The 16423-nt window shown below is 41.1% G+C and overlaps 3 protein-coding genes across 4 annotated transcripts; 2 read left to right on the forward strand and 1 right to left on the reverse strand.

The window, feature by feature from the left end:
* Positions 1 to 5222: 5222 nt before the first annotated feature.
* LOC4345695 (protein STRICTOSIDINE SYNTHASE-LIKE 10) lies at positions 5223 to 7301 on the reverse strand. Its single transcript, XM_015794103.3, has 3 exons — positions 6575 to 7301; positions 6099 to 6365; positions 5223 to 5984 (listed from the first exon to the last, which is right to left on the reverse strand). The coding sequence occupies exons 1-3, from the start codon at positions 6868 to 6870 to the stop codon at positions 5495 to 5497; spliced, it is 1053 nt and encodes a 350-aa protein (XP_015649589.1). The 5' UTR covers positions 6871 to 7301; the 3' UTR covers positions 5223 to 5494.
* Positions 7302 to 7511: 210 nt separating this feature from the next.
* LOC4345696 (uncharacterized) lies at positions 7512 to 9890 on the forward strand. Of its 2 annotated transcripts, XM_015792579.3 has the most exons (8): positions 7512 to 7664; positions 7791 to 7937; positions 8062 to 8186; positions 8328 to 8424; positions 8515 to 8624; positions 9157 to 9231; positions 9680 to 9761; positions 9864 to 9890. In XM_015792579.3, exons 2-7 carry the CDS (start codon positions 7868 to 7870, stop codon positions 9728 to 9730), a joined length of 528 nt encoding a protein of 175 aa, XP_015648065.1. In that variant the 5' UTR covers positions 7512 to 7664; positions 7791 to 7867; the 3' UTR covers positions 9731 to 9761; positions 9864 to 9890. The 2 variants fall into 2 exon arrangements, with proteins under 2 accessions (XP_015648065.1, XP_015648064.1); XM_015792578.3 differs by having other exon boundaries at positions 9680 to 9882.
* Positions 9891 to 9956: 66 nt separating this feature from the next.
* LOC136351117 (uncharacterized) lies at positions 9957 to 14199 on the forward strand. The gene is made up of 3 exons (XM_066303439.1): positions 9957 to 10860; positions 12041 to 13584; positions 13668 to 14199. The coding sequence occupies exons 2-3, from the start codon at positions 12112 to 12114 to the stop codon at positions 13689 to 13691; spliced, it is 1497 nt and encodes a 498-aa protein (XP_066159536.1). The 5' UTR covers positions 9957 to 10860; positions 12041 to 12111; the 3' UTR covers positions 13692 to 14199.
* Positions 14200 to 16423: the final 2224 nt, after the last annotated feature.

Genomic DNA, 16423 nt, shown 5'->3' on the forward strand with positions numbered 1-16423 from the left:
TTAAATATGAATTATTTTAAACTTAAAGATAAATTAATATGTTTTTTAAAACATTCTTTATAATTTTTTAAAAAAATATACAGTTTAATAGATCGGGAAACATTTGCATGGACAACGAGATGAATCATCTCTCTTTGTCCCTCGCTCAAACGCAGCCTTTCTAATGACGAAATAATATTTGCATTAGTCGAGTGTTAGAGATTAATTTTGACACGTTTCATAATAACCATTTCTCATCGTCTAATAAAGATGTTATACTTATATCAATCATATTATTTAGTGATTAACTTGACATATGGTCCATCAATTGTTTGAGATCTTACATAGCAGTGTGGTGAGTAACTGGGAGAATCACTATCACCATCACCAACATTTAAAGAGATGAATGTCTTCTACATCCGAGAGAATGTCTTCCTCACCCATACTAAAAGAGAGGTAAATGTTCACCAAACATTTTGTTTTTAAAAAAAGAAAAAAAAATCTACCAATAGCATAGGTACGTACCAGTGTACCAGCACCACTGCATTATGGAGAGTTGTTTCTTAACGTAACTTAGCTAAGGTTGTGTTTAGTTACTAAAATTGGGAGGAAGTTTGGGGAAAGTTGGTAATTTGGAAAAAAAAAGTTGGGAGTTTTTGTGAGTAGAAAAGTTTTGGATGTGATGTGATGTAATGAAAAGTTGAGAGTTTGGGGTAGTTTGGTGTGAACTAAACAGGGCCTAAACTTGGGTGTGTTTACTTTCATTTACTAACTTTTTACTTTCTCCGTTCTTCATGTGCAAAATATTTTCTGAACTATTAAATGGTGTGTGTTTTTTTTAAAAAAAAATCTATACGAAAGCTGCTTAGAAAATCATATTAATCTAATTTTTTCATTTTTTTAAGTTAATACTTAATTAATTATGAGTCAATTGAGCCACCTGTTTTATATGTACAGGGTAAAGGTTTCCAACCCCTCCTCCCGAACACACCCTTAACCCTACTGCTAGCATTGTAAGGGTCTGTTTGGAGACCTTAAGATTTTGAGAAGCAGCTGGTTAGAAGTCAGCTTCTGAGAATATGGAAAAGATGGGTTTCCCTACTTCTGACTTCTAATTTATTTTCTGGATTCTACAACTACAGCTTCTCAGAATTTGGACCAAAAACTAGACTGATTAGGGAGCTTTTGATTCTGGGAGAAGCTGCAGCAGTTAGAAGCTTATCCAAATATGCCCTAAGTAGGTACTATTTGCACAATAAGCCATGGAAAAATAAAGAAAGCAATGGGTAACAAAGGGTTTTTTTATCCGTGTTATTCTAGGTTTAAAAGCTTCGTTTCAAAATTATGGGCTTATAAAAACCAATGCTGGAAAATAAATAATAGTCTTAAAAATTGAAATCAACTTTGAAGTTAGACCCTGTTCTGTTCTCCAACAAAAGTTGGATTAAACTTTGGATACTCGTGACACGTTTTTCAAATTGCTAAACGGTGCGTTTCGTGCAAAAACTTTCTATATGAAAGTTGTTCTAAAATATCATATTAATCTATTTTTTAAGTTTGAAATAATTAAAATTCAATTAATCATATGTTATTACAACCTCGTTTTACGTGAAACACTTAATCTTCATCTTTATCTTTATCTTCAGAACATTTAAACACCATAAATTTTACGATCAAATTTTGACTATGGAGGGTACCATGGGAGAGGAAACATACGGATCCCACAATTCGTACAGTATTGACTTCTCAAGTCATCTGCTTCTACAGTTCCTTGTACCACCACCTTGTTGTTGTGTCCTCGGCCGATCGAGACCCTCGAGAATTCGTTTCAGCTCTGATTTCGCGGCGTCATCGATGCTGCATTGCTGCGTGCTACAGCCACGCCCTTGCACATGCCGCCCTGGTCCCGTCGTGTCCCGTGGACTGTAGCGACGACGTCCCACTCGATCGGGCAACCGCCACGAAAGCCCACCAACGCTTTGGACGGAGGCGCATTTACGTGCCGCGTGAGCGGGCCCGTCGTCCTCCCGTGCACATGGCACGTGGGCCCCGCGCGGGTCGCTCGCTACTACGCCTACGTGAAGTTGCTGGTCGCCGCAGCGCTGGCTTTTGGTGTTGGTGGTCTCTGGCTGCAATGCGTACGGTACATGGGAGGGAGGTTGAGCTGCAATGCAAAGGCACGTATGGTTGTTTTAGGCCATTTCTAATCCAAGACACTAGACATAGTTTAAATAAACTTCACATTATTAAGAAACTAGTACTAGACAATATTTTTCTAATGCAAACACCACTATTCCACACTTAAATTTAATGCTACTTATCCCACATGATGCCTTGGATGTTGTATAGAAACAGTGTCTCATGCAAGACATGGTTTCCTTCTCTTTCCTCATTTATTCACTTGCCACATCATTTTTTATCTTATGTGACAGCTTATTTAATGCTATAGACACCATCATAGTCATTGGGTTGGGAATAGCCTTAGTTATGGCTGATTTGATCTGAAGCCCTATCAAAATATTGATAATATCCAAATCTAAATAAGTCCAAACACTATAAGTAGGGTAGATTTTTCTATTAGTTAGGCAAAATTTGATCTTAATCAAAATACTATTAAAGTACTATTTGAAGCTACCAAAAAATTGGTAAGCCACATTACGGTGCTCTTTACTAGTAGTATAAAGCAATTTGAACCGTTGATCTTATTTGGCCGAGGGGTTTAAATCTGTTTGTACCACCACCCCATTTAGTGATAGTAGAGATGTGGAGGAACATTATTGTCAAAAAAAAAATATACGGGTGACAGTGACTAAATCCTTTTTTTTCTCCTTTTTGGCTTTTTCGATTGAACGATGCCAGCGGAATCGATTACCACATATTGATATAGATATAGACCCATAAAAACATAAATGATAGTTACCTCTAATCACTATATTAGTAAATTACTAATTTACCCTTAATAATGAATGGTTCAGATCATTTCTACTGGTAGTATAATATTACCAGTAGAGAGCACCGGAACATCGCTCATCCAAACATGCCCTTAGTTTGTAAGGGGGTGTTTAGATCTAGGGGTGTAAAGTTTTGACGTGTCACATCGGGTATTATATAGGGTGTTGCATTGGGTGTTCAGGCACTAATAAAAAAAACTAATTACAGAATCCGTCAGTAAACCACGAGACGAATTTATTAAGCCTGATAAATCCATCATTAGCAAATGTTTACTATAGCACCATATTGTCAAATCATGGAACAATTAGGCTTAAAAGATTCGTCTCGCAAATTAGTCTCAATATGTGTAATTAGTTATTTTTTAGCTTATATTTAATACTTCATGTAGGTGTTCAAATGTTCGATGTGATATGGTAAAAAAAATTTAGAGTGGGATCTAAACAGGGCTTAAGTACCTTGATGTAGATGTGGAAAAAAGCTCGAAGCTCGTGGTTTGGATTGGCTCATGGTGAGCTACTGAGCTCGACTCTGATTGACTCAAACCCATGGTCTTAATGAGTTGAGCCAAGCTAGAAATTTAACTCTTGAGCTTAATGAACTAGCTTGTGAGTTGCTCATTACTACAAAAGATCACCACATCTTCATATATACTTAGTGTTTCTTAACTAGCGAGTAGTGACTAGTCCATTAGTTACATCAAAACTATTTGTATTTTGTGAATTCTTCACTAGTGTTTATTATTAAGTTTATATGTTGTAAACAAATAAATTACTAATTATAAAGGTGATATAAATACGTTAACAAGCTTGACAAGAGCCAGCTCATGATTTTTTGCTCACTTTTTCTCTCACTTCTGTATTCAATGCATTTGCTCTTGTATGTGAAACATTTCTTGTTTTTCGTTGTCTCTATTCTCCACATGTGCTTAAAATAAGTTTAATAGTATAGCCAATTTCTAGCTATAAAATTAACACGTCATCTACAACAACTCTATTAGCCTATCCATACAATAGTTTATATAAATATGCATTACACCGTTAATACTTAACCCACCTTGCCTACACACATAATATTGTAGAGCCTGTGCTACAACTAGCTATAAATCTAAATACAACTATTCTTCTCTCTCCTCTCTTATTTTAGATGTGTTTATAGCTAACTTGTAACCTGCTATTGTTCTTATTATACTCTTATAGTTGGCATAGAGCCATTAAACTTGCTCTAAATCCCTCTTTCAAAAAACATTTATAATTAGCAACGACGAAAAACATTTATAACTAGCAACGATGCATGGCACGTGTGTGGTGACGTGCATGAATAAATAAGTGTGGCATGCATGTCTGGCCATCTTATCATATATGGGCAGAACTGTTTGCGAGCTTGGATCGAGCATCATAGAACTGGTCATCAGTATATGTGTAGTGTCGGGGGTGCCTTAGCTAGCCGGCCATTCATTGTATCACGGGCCCCCGTAAGCATGTGCCGCGTGACATAATGACATGGATGCAAGAACACGGTCCACCGGTCGGTACTGCACGTACGGGAGTTGATCAACCCCTGTGCAAGCTATAACAAAACAAGCATGGTTGATTGGGTACGTAGGCGCGGCCGCATGCGCGCGTATTGACCTCCTCGGCCGGCTGCGTCGACGTCGGCGCGTCGCCATCGCGTCCGGTACTCCGGTGTGCGCGCGGCCATGCATGCAGCATGCACGTACGGTCACGCGAGCGAGGTGACCCGCGCGTGTGTGTTAGCCAGGGGAGGCCTAGCTACGTACGTGTGTGTTCATCGTGACGCGCACGCGCGCTGGACCACCCGGTTAAATTTTGTCCGGTCGCCTAGCGAGCTAGCTAGCTATCGGTAGCTCGCTCCGTTGCACGCGGGATTAGGTCAGATCCAGTCATTAAGGAGGGAGGGCGGTGGGCTATCAACTTCAATTTGTAGTTGCGCGGTGTTGCTTTCCCTCCGTTGTTCGTAGGCGATGATGGTAGGATTAGTTTTATTTAGCGCGGTATAATTGACCACAGCCACCGGTGACTAAAACGATTATACCTCCCTCCGTTTGAGATTATGAACCGTTTTGACTTTGATTAAAGTTAAACTGTTTCAAATTTGATAAGTTTGTTTAAAAATGTTTTCAACACATGATAAATATATTCAACTTGTTGTTTTAATAAAACTAATTTGATGTTATAAATATTAATTTATGTGTTTATAAACTTAGTTAAACTTAATCATATAATTTGAAACAGAGGGAGTAGCTTGTAAGGGTATTTGATTGCACACTGGTATACAAAACTAAATTATATTATTCTACCTTTGTTTCCAAATAAATGACGTTGATTAGTGCAATTTCGAACTAACCGGCGTCAAACAAAAACGAAACGGAGAGAGATTATATATCAAGGTGTGTATATCAAGCACACACTGAAAAAAGACTACTAAAACGTCTAATTAATATAGCTGCCAGCAAAAAAGAGTTGTACCAATCCTGATTCTACTGCTAAATACCTAATTAGCCTGCCTTTATTATTCCTAACACCACTAAACAGATAACTTCTTTCTACTGCAGTAGGCCGACGTAGTCGAGATCGACGGAGCCGAGCCACAACTTGCGGTCCCTCTCCACAACCTCGCTCAGCGTCACAGCCCTACTAGCAGCCGTCAGCTCCTCCACCTCGACGCCGTCGCCGTTGAGCCGGACGCCGACCAGGTGCTTGGCCGGAGAAGCCGCCGCCGGCACGTTGAACGTAATCTTCTCCCGGTTGAGCCCCACCCAGTAGCCCCCCTTGGCGTCTCGCCGGACGTTGTCGGGGTACCCGGGCAGGTCGGCGAAGAGCTCGTACTGGCCGGCCTTGGCCCCCTTGAGCCAATACCTGAACACCTGTGCCGGCCCCGTGTGCGCCACCACGAGGTACCTCCCGTCGTGGCTGACGGCCACGCCGTTGGCGTACGGCAACCGGTCCTTCAGCACCGTCACCTGCTTCGTCTTCGCGTCGTACTTCATCAGCCGAGCCGTCGCGTCGCGGTTCCTCATGATGTTCTCTTGGTATCTGCATGCACACAACTCATCTCCTGTTAATGCTGATGATCAACAACGCATTGCATGCATAATGCAAATTTGAAAGTAAATTAATTTGGATTGTTCTCGATCTGTGTATACGTACCGGCGTGTGATGGTGGTGCTGCTGTCGGTGAAGTAGACGTCACCGGTGTCCTGGTCGACGTCGACGCCGTTGAGGTAATTGAACGGCACGCCGTCGGCCTCCGTGGCGAGCACGTCGGCCTGGCCACCCCGCGGCCCAACCCGCATCAGGCCCTTGTAGGCGTCGGCGAAGTAGAGGATCCCCGTCTTGAGGTGGAACGCAAGACCCAGCGGACGCCCGCATGTGCTCTCCGTCTCCTCAGATGACGACGCGCACGTAGGGTTGCTCCTGCACGGATATATACATGTTAGTCTCGTCAACCAATCTATACGTAAGAAAGTATTTTCTACACCTAGGTCTCATGGCACCTGGGTATATACATGTAATTTAAATAGTTATATAAAAATTTTAAAAAATTTGATAAGATATATAGTACATAATAATATCACACACCATGCAAACATACAAGTCAAAATTCTATACATGCACGTACGTACCGGTAATTCCGGTTGTACGCGAAGGTAGTCCAGCCGGCGGAGTCGCCGCCCCACTTGAGGACGCGGCCATCGGAGACGCCGGTGAAGGGGCCACGGTTGCTGGAGTCGAAGGCGAGGCTCTCGGCGCCGGTGACGCCTTCGGGGAGGCGGACGTGGGAGGCGCGATTTGTCGGGGTTGTCTTCACCTGCGACGCGGTGGTGCACGGTGGGGCTTCGCAGATCACGCGCTGCGCGGCGCACGGCGAAGCTAGGCAGACAAGGCTGAGGAGCAGGAAAACCGTCGAGAAACTAGCCATGACGACGAAGCGATCGATCTGAAGAGGCTACGAGAAGAAGAAGCGACTACTTCGAGGGACTAAGTTACACAGATCGAGGAGGCCATCGGGACGCTATTTATTTGGAGAAGAGGAAGAGACAGCAGCCGACACGACATGGCGAGGAGTTGGAGACAGAGCTCGACACGCCAGCGGCGGCGAGGTTTATCTCTGGTTTTTGAAGCGGCGGATGAAGACGAGGAGACAGAGCTCGACACGCCTGCGGCGGCGAGGTTTATCTCTGTTTTTTTTTTTTTTTTTTTTTGAAGCTGTGCGGATGAAGAGGAAGAGGAGACAGTGCTCGACACGCCTGCAGCGACGAGGTTTATCCCTGTCTTTTGAAACATAGCGAGGATGAGGAGACATAGCTCGACACGGTAGCGGCGGCGAAGTTTATACTGTTTCTCGGATGAGATCGTTTGATTCGAAAAAGATCGTAGACGACAAGACCGGATTTGGTTGAGGACGCGGCGTCGTGGGCACTGCGAACTCCCGGCCGGAGGAGGAAGAACGAGCTGACAGGGTGGTGAGCTGGGCTGGGCTTTGGCGCACTCCCGCGGGCCGGATTGCTGGGCCAGGCCGGGCCGGAAGAGAGAAAAGAGAAACGGGCCATTTTTGCATCTGTCCTCGTTCATCCCCCACACTGCCCCACACATCCATCGCCGGATTCGCCTCCGCCTCTCCCTTCCTCTCGTCGGCGGCAGCAAGCGGCGGCGGCGGCGGAGCTCCGGATTCGAGGGGACCAAGCATCGCCTGCAGAGGAATCCGCCTGAAGGGTAAGCACCCCTCAGCTCGACGCATCGCGCTCTGCCTCCCTCTCGATTTCCTCGTCTGCTCTAGCCGACGTCGAATCGTGATCCCTAGCATCGTGTGTTGATGCGGAATCGTGGTTGAACATCCAGATTGGACTTCGATTCCGGGAGGATCCCCGCCCGGATCCGAATTTTGGCCGACCGGGATCCCCGTCTCCTCCGCCGAGATGGGGAGCACCTCGTCGATGCTGACGCAGTACGACATCGAGGAGGTCCAGGACCACTGCGACCACGCCTGTGAGTTTGCGCGCTTGTGTTTCTCTCTTTCGATTGGATTCTGAACTCTCAACGAAGATTGATGCTGTCTGCCGCTGTTCCCCTCCGATCTGACCTGCTGATTCGGGGTGTTTTGGGAGCTAAGTCTCGCAGCAGGAGATCGTGTCGCTGTACCACCGGTTCTGCCAGCTCGACCGGAATGGGGGCGGATTCGTCTCCGCCGAGGAATTCATGACCGTCCCCGAGTTCGCCGTGAACCCTCTCTCTCAGGTTACAAGACATAACTAGCCTGTTCCTCAATACCTTTTCTTATTCTGTATTGAGAACGAGGGATTAGGAAAGGAATGAATTGGGTGATTGGGTAGATGTTTGAGGAATGCTATTTGTTAATCGATGCGATGTCTCTGTCAGAGGCTTCTGAGGATGCTCGATGGGCTGAACTTTAAGGAGTTCGTGGCGTTCTTATCGGCGTTTAGTCCCCGCGCAAGCCTGCAGCAAAAAATTGAATGTGGGTTCCCAGTTCGTACTTAAATTCTCCATTTGCTTTCTGTCCCGGATGTCTAGATGTTCTGAGAAATATGCTATGTTTTCTCTGTAGTTATTTTCAGGGTTTATGACACTGACTGCAATGGGAAGGTGGCATTTGATGATATCTTGAGCATCTTGCGGGATCTGTCTGGTTCTTTTATGACTGAGCAGCAGAGGCAGGTTTGTGCTTAAGATCTTTGGTGCCATATCATATGTGCTAACATATCCATGTTCATTTATGTCCATAAAAGCTTGTGTAGTTGCAAGTAATTGTAATTTGTTGATTGCTCATGTTGTTGCAACTACAATGCTGCTAAAATTGGTACCTCACATGTTGCTCTGAGCTGGTAGTCAAGTGGTCAATTGGTCATAACTGTTGATCGACTCTAAATGCGGAGGACTACTTTTTTTTTGTTCCATGATCACATTCTAGGCCTTGCTGGCTGGGATAATTTTTGGAATCAATAGCGAATTCTACCTTCGAGTCAATTTAACTAAAGCGTAATAGTAATGTATTTTTGGTAGAGCACTCTACAGAATATTTTTTTTCCTTGTAAGTAGGATTCCGTCTGGTCCGTGCTTCTGCCGGACCAGCATAATAGGTTAATATACATCTTGGTTTACTTCGTAATAAAATAACATCATTTTTTTATGGTAAAGTATACTGTAGTCCTTTTCTGCTATACTGATGTATGCCACTTATGCATTTCAGAAAGTTTTGATCCATGTTTTAGAAGAAGCTGGCTATACAAAAGATTCAAATTTTACTCTGCCAGACTTTATGAAGGTAAGCTCCAATCTACTACTTTATTCCCTTAGATCTCTTTAACCTTAACAGATAAATATTTTCTGCACTAGTATCAGGAGCATACACATTATGCTTGGTGAATCAGATAGATGTTCTAGAAGGAAAATATCTTGTCTGTATTTGACAGGTTTAATTTTGAATAAGCTGATATCACTAAATTAAAATCTAGTTGTCATCATCTCCTTATTTGTTCTAAATCGAGCATCCCATTCACTTGGTTTTATGGCATTTAGCTTTGAAATATCTATTTTGACCTATACTTTCCATACCATGTTATTTTGTTAAATAATGTAGCATTAGCATGTGATCATTTTTTCATTAAGAAATGAATGGTTTTGATTATTGCAATCAGCAGATCTTCGTATTTACTTGATTGTAGCTAAAAATTTTCACCTTTTGTACTCACGAAACTTGTTTTTGTTTCCAGATTCTTGACAATTCTGATGTGAAGATGGAGGTTGAAGTTCCTATTGACTAAGTACTTGTGTCATTGTTCTGTGCCCCGGCATGTATGTCAGCTTGAGAAGATGGATTAATTAGACCCTACTAGTACTTTTTTTATCATGTATTAAGCTGTAATTAGTGAAACATCTGTATTTGATCATTTTCAGGCTTAATTAACTTTTACCACCCGTGCATCCTATGACCTTTCAGGTACTGTTACCCTGTAAGGTCCCCTTCATTTTTTCCTAACATCTTTTCATATTGAAAACGTCTGTGATATTATGGCTTATTAATCCTTTCTAGTACCTTCCATTATGAGTGAAAAAAATGTTCTTTGTTCTCTCGCATCGAGGATATCTGCAAATTGGAGCAGGAACAATTTGGGCTTGCTTGGATCATTGTCAATCCATGCCTTACCAAAATATTGGCATGCTAAATTTTTTTTGGTGGAGTATGATTGGTTGGTTTGTTGCCAAGTTGTTTGAGCTCATGGTTCTCTTGCCATTTTTTTTTGATCCCCAGAGGCCCAGTTCAAATGCACGTCTAGCTTCTCCAGCTACTAATCTTCTGCATGGCAAGTTTAGAGGCAGTAATCCAAAAACAAGCCCTTTATCTCGTCGTACAATGGGCAATGCAACAATATTCATTTCTCTAGGTCAATATGGCTAACCAAAGGTGGCGACGTTAGCTTAAATGTTAACTTGCTAGACTGAAATAACATGCCAGTATGATCAGCACTACTCCATCCGTTTCATAATATAAGTCATTTTAGCATTTCTCACATTGAAATGCTAGAATGACTTACATTGTGAAACGGAGGAAGTACCAAAAAGTCACTGAGGTACAAAACCATGTTGGTCTAACGTGTTTCCGACAGGACATGCTGCTCTGGCTTTTTATCTGCCATCCTCATGTTTGTTGGTATTCCAGGCAGACTGGTGAAGAGTAAATAGGTTTGCTCAGCTCAGATGACTCCAAATTCACATCCCAAAAATAAGGAACACCTTCCTGTCTTTCTCCCTCTAAAGTTGAGGTCATCAATGTTTTCTCCTATTAATAGACGCTAAGCTGATTACCTGCACTTCTCCCTAGCAGGGAGGAAGGAATGGCAGAACCATTGGAGAATTGGATCTTTGGCTCATCGTTGGGGGGTTTCAAATATCGGTGAGTTTGTCTGGGCTTCATGTACTCCAACTTGTCGTTGCTTATTCAAAATTTGTTTTCTATATCCAATTGTTAATCCAGTCATGTCAAATTTTGTGCTCAACTAGTGGAGTAATAAATTATCACCACAACATCCCTCAACACCTCTGGGAATCGAATGCATGATCTATTGTATTAACCCTGACAGCAAAATCATAACAGAATTCTTAGTCAATTTGAACTCTTACATTAGTGCTTCGTTATATTTTTTCAGCACGGCTGTCAATTTTAGATACTGAATTCCAGTTTTTCAATTTATTGCAATACTTTTGGCATCTAATTAGCTTTTATTTAGTCAATGTGCATTATGTTATGAGCATAGAAACATTAACCCTCCATAGAAAACATATTTCGTTAATCTGCTATCTTCTCGACATCTTCGTACCACCTTTGTTTTGTATATTCTTTCCTCTTCTTTGGCCTTTCTAAATGCGCTTGATTGACGCTTTTCAAATTATTCATAGCTACCATGGGCTAATCCATGGAACAGCCAAATGGTGCTTTTTCTTCAAAAGCATATTGTCTTGCCTAGTTTTAATTTGGTCCTCCACTCTCAATATATATATATGATCCTGTTAGTCAGGAAATATGTGGATCATGAGGTTATCATCCTTGCCAACAGTTATTTTTATTTAAATTTTTAACATGTAAGATTCAATTTTCCACATTTTAAATTGAATACGAATATATATATATACACGTAACATGCTACGATGCTATTAATATCATCTCTTTCTCTTATTCTTCATGGCAGGATCACACATTTTAGGCTAGGGGCATAAATTTAAGCATTATAGGATACATGATATGACTTCCGTAGTGCGTACAATGTGGATGGAAGTTTTACCCTATGATAGAAATATTAACACATCCTGGATTAAGTTTTAGTAGGTGCAAAAACTGAAACTCATTTGTGTTATTTATGATATCACATATACAATTACATAATCACCAAACTACTAGAAAGGAATCATATGTACGGTAATATTATTTTTATGGTGCGGAAGAATTGTGACAGTATTATTCTAGGCTGAGTTGATTTTACACTTCAAAATCAACTCCAATTTTTTTTCCTTTTTCAGCTTCATCCAATCCTCGCATGTCTTCAGAGAATAAAGTGAAGTTTTTTTAAATATTGCAGGTTCAATAGATGAATTTAATAGATTCTAAGGCAAATAGTAAACCATATACTAATCAGAGCCTTTGAGAAAGATGGCAGAAACTGAAGATACTCAGTTACAAAAAGCAATATTCGCACAGTACATTATGATGAAGAAGTTATTCATGGAGTTGGAAGAGGAGAGAGAAGCTTCAGCAACTTCTGCAAGTGCAGCCTTGTCAATGATTCGAAAGCTTCAGAAGGAGAAGGAGGAGCAGAGGATGGAAGCATGGCAGTACAAGAGGATAGCTGAGGAAAAGATTAGCCACAGTGACAAAGCACTGGAGATTCTACAGGAAGTCCTTCAACAGAAGGAACTGGAGAATTTTTATCTGAGAAACCAATTGCTGGTGTATAAACACAAGCTATTGGATGTTGGTATTGATGAGTGTGATATTGCAGACGAGACGATAACTAACAATATACCATTATTTGAAAGCAAAACCGTGGAGAATCTTTGTCGTAGCATCAAAAGGAATTTCTCTCTGCCAACTTTGCAGATGAAGAAACTTTTTGCCGAAAAGGACACCGACAGAAATGTTGAATCAACAAAGAGCAGATTAGGTGGCTTTGTTTGTAATTTGAGTGAAGATGAATTGAAGCATATTTCTGGAAATGCTAGTGACTTCAAGGCTCTAGAGGTTCAGAAAAGCTTGCTGACAGATGGGGATGCCACAGAAGAACATGGAGAAGAACCAAATCCTCCAAGCAGTGATCTTTCTCAACAACCTCATCTCTTGGAAGAGTCAAGTTGTTCCTCCTCGTTGTTGAGTAATCATAGAGATACATCCAGTGAAAGAGCAATACAGGTTGGGGAAAATGCGGAAGATACACGACATGGTGATCAACTCAAGCAGTCACATTCAGGCATTGGAAAGGAAGAAGTACAATCACATCCCTTGGAAGAGTCATCAAGTTGTTCCTCGTTCTCCACATCGAGTAATCACAGAGATATATGCAGTGAAAGAGAAATACAGGTTGGAAGAAACGCAGAGGATGCACCACATGGTGATCAAACCAAAGAGTCACATTCAGGCATTGAAGCGGAAGAGGTTGCAGTTCATCCTATAAGTGACATCGTTGACACAATCAAGATTCAAGAAAGAAGCCAAGGAGTAGAAGAATCCTCATGCACTGCAAATGAAATCATCACAAAGGAGTCAGAACTTTCTCCCAAGGACGTTCCGAAAGAGCGGCGGCCTCAGGCTCTATCCAAGTTATCTGCAACAAGAAAAGTTGGCTCCATGAACAACCTCTACAGGAATGTCCATGTAATCACCGATAAGAGTTCGACGCCACGAGGAAAGAATTCAACGCCACGAGCTGGCACTGAGAGGACCAGATCAAGGCTGAAGCGGGTGCAGAGCGAGAAGATGGTTGAGATGAATGACACCAGGAAAAACAAGGAGCAGATCATAATGCTCAAGGAGGTGTACGAGCAGCTTAACATGATAGAATCGCACATGAGGCCTTCGACTTCACAGGAGACCCCTCGGAATGACCAATCCTTGGAATCTGTCTTGGAGGTAACTTGTTAAATTTTCAACTTGTTATGAAATTTTACTTTTGTAGAGTTCTAACATGTCTAATCATGCCAATTTTCCAACAGGCGGCTCTGTCCTTCTCCTTATAGCTAGACCCTTGTGGCCTCTACTCTACCATCTGAACTTCTGAAGCATATATTCAGAGGCCACCTCCAGTTTTGAGGCGGCCATCTATCAGGAACATCTCTTCCATGAATACCCAACAAGGGGAAATGCATAGAGTTTTTATATGCAGTGTAAAACTGCAAACTCCCATGGTGGCGTTCTTTGAGAAGTCTCATACACACACTCATCTATCAAGGCCTCCTTCGAGCGGAGGATTTTCGAAGAAATTCTGCAGGAATTGAACTAATTCCTGTAAAATTCTGTGAAGTTTTCGCGTTCGGGAGTCCAAATAGAAAGAAATCTAGGTGTTGGGTCTGTGGGCTGTGGCCTGACGCCCCACTTCGGCAACCAGGCATCCGTTGTAGCAACGTTCTTTTCACAGTGGCAGCGGCCAATGCAGCCGTTATGTTACTTGTGTGAGAAAGTTTTACGGTTCTACAGAGACAATTTTTTTTACCTTATCACACTAAATATAGTTAATGCCATTTCTCTCTTCTCTCGTTGAGCTATATCATCTTAATTATTTATGGTCTAATTATCTTCCTCATTTTCTTCTTTTATAAAGTCATGTCGCCTTAATTATCTTCCTTCTTCTTTTCTTGTCTTATAAAGTCATGTCACCTTAGTTTCTTAGTTTTACCTCTAGATGATTAACTATATTACCTTTTTTTTTCCTTTTCTCATAAACCACGGCTTTTGAACAACCAATCCATATATAATTTAAATTATTATAAACAACATCATCTTAATTTATATGAGAAGGGGATGGCGGGGAGGAATTAATAATCAAAACCCTTGTTTCTTGGGTATACTCATGCATATACTTGTAGAACTTGATTATTGAATAATTAAAGTTAGCACTCATGTGTGATTATATTTATACGTTGTCCTATAAACGTGAAAATTTTTTGTAGGCTTAGGCACACAGCACACATACCCTCTATATAGACTAGTAGTACTAGGATAAGTCCATTCCGGTACTAGGTTGTTATATTCTGGGATGGGACGGAGGGAGTATGTTTGAGCTTACGGGGGAGCTATTTACTCGCAACTACGACCACACGCTTCCCAAATAATTAAACACTATATTTTCTCAAAAAGAAAACTTTCTATAAAGATTTCTTTGGAAAGATTTTTCTTTAAAAAAATATTAACCTTTAAATTTTATAACAGTAAATATATTTAATTAATTATCTAATGGAGTAATATTTTTTCTTATTTTGCGTATGGCTTATAAACTCATTTCAAAGTTTCAAACTCTGTTTAGAATGGGCCCTTACTCGATATAATTGAACTGGTTCTTCGTAGCCTTTTTAGCTGGCCTTTTTTTTCTCTCTCTCTCTCTCTCTTTCAGAATTTTTCCCATCACACAACATAATTTTTATTCAGTAAAAATACCACTGTTTGTGTGCCGTATAACAAAGACCGGTGATGTAAAACATTTTTATTAACAAAATAATCTATGTGAAAAGTGTACGTGGTCAGTCGGAAAAATATAAAACAGTCATTCGGACAGGTGTTCCGTGTCGGCAGTCAGCTGTACATTTCATTTTGCACACGTGTTGTTTCACAGGCTCACAGCTGCACTACGAAAGCGACCAAAGTGCTACGGCATGTTGGGCCCCTTTGAATCAAAGGGTTTATCTAGAAATTTTATAGGATTCAAATCCTATAGGAAATTTTCCTACTTGACCCTTTGATTCAAAGGATTGAATTTTTCCAAATCCTATAAAATTCCTATGTAATGACACATTGTATGCGGATTTTGGAGGAAATATAGCAAGAGCTTTAACCTCTTGGAAAATTCCTTTTGAGTCTATCTCTCTCATCCGATTCCTGCGTTTTTCCTACGCTCCAATCAAACAACCATTCCTGTGTTTTGCAATCCTCTATTTTACACTTCAATTCCTATTAGAATCCTGTGTTTTTCCTATTCCTCTATTTTTTCAACCCTGGACTTGCAAAATTGCAATTGCCAGTTCACATTTCAGGTTTGGATCTACTGATCCTGGATTAGCCACTTGGTGCTCTCACTCAACGGATACGTGTAGATCCCTTCGCACGGCGCAAACTGATTCAGGTTGGTCACCTAAACACTGCCAGAAAAAAAAGGTTTTTCTTTTAAGAATACACATAAGATTTGTGTATCTTTGTAGTATTAAGAACAAAAAAAAATGGAGAAAGTTTTGCTTTGGGCTTTTGCTCAGTTGACTTTTAACACGTCAAATTTTGCACAGTTCGTCAACTAGTGATGGGATTCAACTGCAGATTTGTCATCTTGATCTGTGACGACGAATGCACGATATGACTATGTAATAACAATTTTCATGTACGTAATTGAAAGCTAAATTGAGTTTCCAATTCAGCTGTTCATGACCCATAACTGATGTATGATCAGTGTCTGATGATCAATTAATTCCTCATGGAAGTACATTGATTCAGGTCATGGGATTGATCAATTCCATGCCATTTTCAGAGACTGTTGCTTTCTTGAGTACTTTGAATTCAAGATCAATCTAACCGATTCCAATTATTTTTCCTGGAGTCACGCTCTTTCTCTTTCATTTAATTGCTGTATTTTATAAACTTGAATCATAATTTAATCAAAGTCAAAACCCACAGCATCTGATTTGTCCGTTGTGCTGTCTGCTACTTGGTTACGTCTGTGTTGTCTGCTACCTGAACTGAAACTGGAACCGGTCCAGGATGGATGCCT

This window comes from Oryza sativa, chromosome 8, assembly GCF_034140825.1.
Source record: "Oryza sativa Japonica Group chromosome 8, ASM3414082v1".
Taxonomy (NCBI): Eukaryota; Viridiplantae; Streptophyta; class Magnoliopsida; order Poales; family Poaceae; genus Oryza; species Oryza sativa.